General features: G+C 34.9%; 1 protein-coding gene across 1 annotated transcript; it reads left to right on the forward strand.

Annotated features, from left to right (window-relative positions):
• The first annotated feature begins 2,400 nt into the window (after window positions 1-2,400).
• LOC121175241 (secreted RxLR effector protein 161-like) lies at window positions 2,401-4,654 on the forward strand. Its single transcript, XM_041017776.1, has 2 exons — window positions 2,401-2,853; window positions 4,604-4,654. Exons 1-2 carry the CDS (start codon window positions 2,401-2,403, stop codon window positions 4,652-4,654), a joined length of 504 nt encoding a protein of 167 aa, XP_040873710.1.
• Window positions 4,655-5,430: the final 776 nt, after the last annotated feature.

Consider the following 5,430-nt stretch of genomic DNA (forward strand, 5'->3'; position numbering starts at 1 on the left):
CATAATACATGGTGGATTGATTCTGGATGTAGAACTCATGTTTCTAATACTATGCAGGGATTCCTTACAATCCAGACCATAAGCCCAAATGAGAAGTTTGTTTTCATGGGGAATAGAGTGAAAGCTCCAGTGGAAGCGGTCAGGACTTATCATTTAAAACTCGACACTGGACATCATTTAGATTTACTGGAAACTCTTTATGTACCTAGTTTATCTAGGAATTTGGTTTCATTATCTAAACTTGATATTACTGGATACTCTTTTAATTTTGGTAATGGATGTTTCAGTTTATTTAAGTATAATCATCTCATTGGTACTGGTGTTCTTTGTGATGGTTTATATAAATTGAAATTGGATGGTTTGTATGTTGAAACCGTTTTAACTCTGCATCATAATGTTGGCACTAAACGTAGTTTAGTGAATGAACGATCTGCTTTCTTGTGGCATAAACGTTTAGGTCACATTTCTAGAGAGAGGATAGAAAGATTAATAAAGAATGAAATTCTTCCTGATCTAGATTTTACGGATCTAAATATTTGTGTGGATTGTATCAAGGGAAAACAAACAAAACACACAAAGAAAGGAGCCACAAGAAGCACTCAGCTTCTTGAAATTGTGCATACAAATATTTGTGGACCTTTTGATGTTAGTTCTTTCGGAAGGGAAAGATACTTTATCACCTTTATTGATGATTATTCACGTTATGGTTATGTCTACTTACTGCATGAGAAATCTCAGGCAGTGAATGCTTTGGAAATTTACTTGAATGAAGTAGAAAGACAATTAGACAGAAAGGTGAAAATTATTAGATCTGATAGAGGTGGTGAGTATTACGGAAGATATGATGAATCTGGGCAACACCCAGGTCCATTTGCTAAGCTCCTTCAGAAACGAGGCATTTGTGCGCAATACACAATGCCTGGTACGCCACAACAAAATGGTGTATCAGAAAGGCGTAACAGAACTTTAATGGATATGGTTAGGAGTATGTTAATCAATTCAACCTTGCCCGTATCTTTGTGGATGTATGCTTTGAAAAATGCCATGTATTTGTTAAATAGGGTTCCTAGTAAGGCAGTTCCAAAGACACCTTTTGAACTGTGGACAAATAGGACACCTAGTATGAGGCACCTGCACGTTTGGGGTTGCCAGGCAGAAATAAGAATTTACAATCCGCAAGAAAGAAAATTGGATGCAAGAACAATCAGTGGATATTTCATTGGTTATCCAGAAAAGTCAAAGGGGTATATGTTTTATTGTCCTAATCATAGTATGAGAATTGTCGAAACTGGAAATGCAAGGTTCATTGAAAACGGTGAAATCAGTGGGAGTACAGTTCCACGAGAAGTGGAAATTAAAGAAGTTAGAGTGCAAGTCCCTTTAGCTTTTGCCTCTAGCAGTAAGGTGATTACTACTTCAGTTACTGCTACAAACAGTAATGAAGAAGTACAACACAATGATGAGCCCATGATACATAATGAGCCCATTGTGGAAGAACCACAAGAAGTAGCATTAAGGAAGTCTCAAAGAGAAAGAAGACCAGCTATTTCGAATGACTATGTGGTATACTTACATGAAATAGAAACAAACTTAAGCATTAATGATAATGATCCAGTTTCATTTTCACAAGCTGTAAGTTGTGATAATTCTGAGAAGTGGTTAAATGCCATGAAAGAAGAGATAGATTCCATGGAACATAATGGTGTTTGGGACCTTGTAGAATTACCAAAGGGTTGTAAGAGAGTTGGTTGTAAGTGGGTCTTCAAGACTAAACGTGACTCTCATGGCAACCTTGAACGTTACAAGGCTAGACTTGTTGCTAAGGGATTTACTCAGAAAGATGTCATTGATTATAAAGAGACGTTTTCACCAGTCTCACGAAAGGATTCTTTCAGGATTATCATGGCATTAGTAGCCCATTATGACTTGGAGCTACATCAGATGGATGTGAAAACTGCCTTTTTGAATGGAGATTTAGAGGAGGATGTTTATATGGACCAACCAATGGGATTCTCAGTTGAAAGGAAGGAACACATGGTGTGAAAATTAAAGAAATCAATATACGGTCTTAAGCAAGCTTCCCACCAATGGTATTTGAAATTTAATGATACCATTGTTTCCTTTGGATTTAAGGAAAACACTGTTGATCGGTGTGTATATCTGAAGGTCAGTAGGAGTAAGGTTATGTTTCTAGTCCTGTATGTTGATGATATATTGCTTGCAACTAATGATCTTGGTCTTCTTCATGAGACTAAGAAGTTTCTTTCTAGTAACTTTGAAATGAAGGATATGGGTGAGGCAAGCTATGTGATAGGGATAGAAATATTCCGAAATAGATCACAAGGATTGTTAGGCTTGTCTCAAAAAGCATATATCAATAAAGTACTAGAGAGATTTAGGATGGAAAAGTGCTCAGCATCTCTCGTTCCAATTCAGAAAGGAGACAAATTTAGTCTCGCACAATGTCCTAAAAATGATCTGGAACGGAAGCAAATGGAAGAAATTCCGTATGCATCAGTTGTTGGGAGTATCATGTATGCTCAGACCTGCACTCGACCAGATATAAGCTTTGCAACCGGAATGTTGGGAAGATATCAAAGTAATCCAGGAATGGAACATTGGAAAGCTGCAAAGAAAGTTCTGAGATACTTACAGGGAACAAAAGACCACATGCTTACATATAAGAGGTCTGATCACCTAGAGGTGATTGGATATTCAGACTTAGACTTTGCTGGATGTGTGGATACAAGAAAATCCACTCTTGGCTTTGTATTTCTCTTAGCCGGAGGAGCAATATCATGGAAGAGTGCAAAACAATCAGTTGTTGCTGCATCCACCATGGAAGCTGAATTTGTAGCATGTTTTGAGGCTACAATTCAGGCTAATTGGCTGCGGAACTTTATTTCAGGGCTTGGAATTGTCGACAGTATTGCTAGGCCGCTGAAAATGTATTGTGATAACTCCGCAGCAGTATTCTTTTCTAAGAACGACAAGTACTCTACGGGTGCTAAGCATATGGAGTTGAAGTACTTTGCCGTGAAAGAAGAAGTTCAGAAACAAAGAGTGTCAATAGAACATATTAGCACAAAGCTTATGATAGCTGACCCTTTGACAAAGGGATTACCGCCCAAGACATTTATAGAACATGTTGAAAGTATGGGCATTATTGTTATTGATGATCATTAAGTGTAATTTACCTTATGTAATTTTGCTGACACTCTGAGCTCAATTATGATATGTTTCTGATTACCTGTTCTCTATGTTTGCATGCATGTTTGTGTTAAAGTAATGTTAACAGGTTTTGTCTTGAATGAAGATATTATGTTGGACCAATTATGTACTCCTAACTAATGGTCATATTAAGGAGAAGACTAATTTGTAGTACATGGAAGGGACTATGTCGTTTAGATGATGTACAACCGCCATGACTTGAATTGGTTCCTATTCTTAATCATGAAATTATGATGTACCCAATGTGTAAAACAATTTAGTCAATTTTTAATGCGCATTATGTTAGTTAATCTATTTATTTATTTAGTCCATAATGTTTATTAATGTCACATGAGCCAAGTGGGAGAATGTTAGAATTAATGTCTCATGTGAGAGGCATATGACTTAGTAGGGACTAATAAATAAATAATTAACAATTAAGGGCTAAATTGTAATTGGGCTTAATAGGAGAAGTTTCTAGGTTAACTGCTACTTGATGGGAGTAGTGGTTATAAAAGGGGCTTAATACCCACTAATGTGAAATAAGGTCCCCTTCCTGACCAGAAAGTGCTCTTTTCTCACCCATAGCTCACGAATGGAGATAGACATAAAAGAAAGGCCAAAGGAAGTGAAATCCTATTTCTCTCATTTTCAAGGGAATCAAAGTGCACCAGAGAGAAGTTCCTATGGAGAAAGGTACACATCATTATCTATTATTCTTTATTGATTATTTGTGAGAACCATAAATTTCAAGATCCTGTTAGTTTTCTATAATTGATAGTTTAGGAAACCCTTAAGAATTTTTACATTCTCTACTTTGTATTCGCATTTTTATTAGGACAAAGAAAGAAAAGGTTAAACAATTTTTATATTTTTAAAATAAATACTATTATCTTCTATAACTATTAATAATGAAAATTACCTCATTTTATTTACACAATTTGAATTCCTTGTTTATCCTTTATATCTATCTATAATTTATAACAAAATATAAAAGAAAATATCATCTTTGTGTACACATTTTTATCTCTAAATTAATAAAAAAATTACTACCTATTATCCTTACCTTACAACTGAAGCGCATAAAACTAAAAGTGAACATGATAAGTTTTTAAAATGGACAGTTTTTGCCTCAACTTCTCAGTAACCACCCATTTTCCCCAATTCTCTTTAGAACGTGAGATATCTTTACGCTTTAACCATGTTGTAACTTCACGATTGTTGTTTCAATTTTTATTCATCATTTACGCATATTTTTCATTTTCTATTTTGTTCATTCTCTCTTCCTTTCTCGGATCCATTTATGAATTAGTTTAATTGAACTTGTGTTTTGTCTCTCCTTAAACTGCTTCTCATTAATGTGTTGTAATAATGTAATGCATTTTTTTTTTAGGTTGAGAGCGCGCAAGTTGAAACGTCAACGTGCAACTATGGTGAACAATAATAAATAAGGTCTCGATGCAACGGAGGAGGAGGAGGAGCATATCACCAAAACCAAATCTCGTTGCGTTCTATCGCCGGCACCGCCACGTAAAATGCCGACGGAGTCGGAGCTCGAAGATTTCTTCGCCGCTGCGGAGAAAGACATTCAGAAATGCTTCAGAGAAAGATTTTTAAAATGTGAAGCTAAAACTGAATTAAAAATATGATATGTATATATATATATTGAAGTGTTTGAAATTTTGCATATTATATTTATTTTTGTTTATTAATCTGGAGGTATAATTATGATTTTGTGAAGGACGTGCCTTTGGAAGGACGATATGAGAGAGTTAAATTGAAGCTATAAAAGTGAAAGTACCAACGTTGAAGGAAGAAATGAAGAAGAACACGGTTAATTAAAAAATTATGCCACTTGCTGACATTATTCTTACGTTAATTAATTTACTTTAGGTACTTCATTTTTCACTTCGATTTTCCGTTTTTTCACGCTAGGACTATGCTTTGTTTGGTGTACAGTTAATTTTATTTTTCTTCTTCTATGGTTAAATTCCCTTTATTATTTGTGTACGGTTTATGATATAGTTATACAGAAGCCAAATTTTATTTTCTCATCCGAATTATTACGTTTGTTTCAAGGAATTTTGATGATATTTTTAAAAATCAATTTCCATGGAACAAGGCTTTTATCAACCAAATTTTGGCGACTAATTGTTTGCTATTGTCTCTTACTCTTTAATTCAGTTACTTTTCAAAAAAAAAATTTACCTGATTTCTCTT

The sequence above is a fragment of the Glycine max genome, chromosome 8 (genome assembly GCF_000004515.6).
Source record: "Glycine max cultivar Williams 82 chromosome 8, Glycine_max_v4.0, whole genome shotgun sequence".
In the NCBI taxonomy this organism is placed as follows: Eukaryota; Viridiplantae; Streptophyta; class Magnoliopsida; order Fabales; family Fabaceae; genus Glycine; species Glycine max.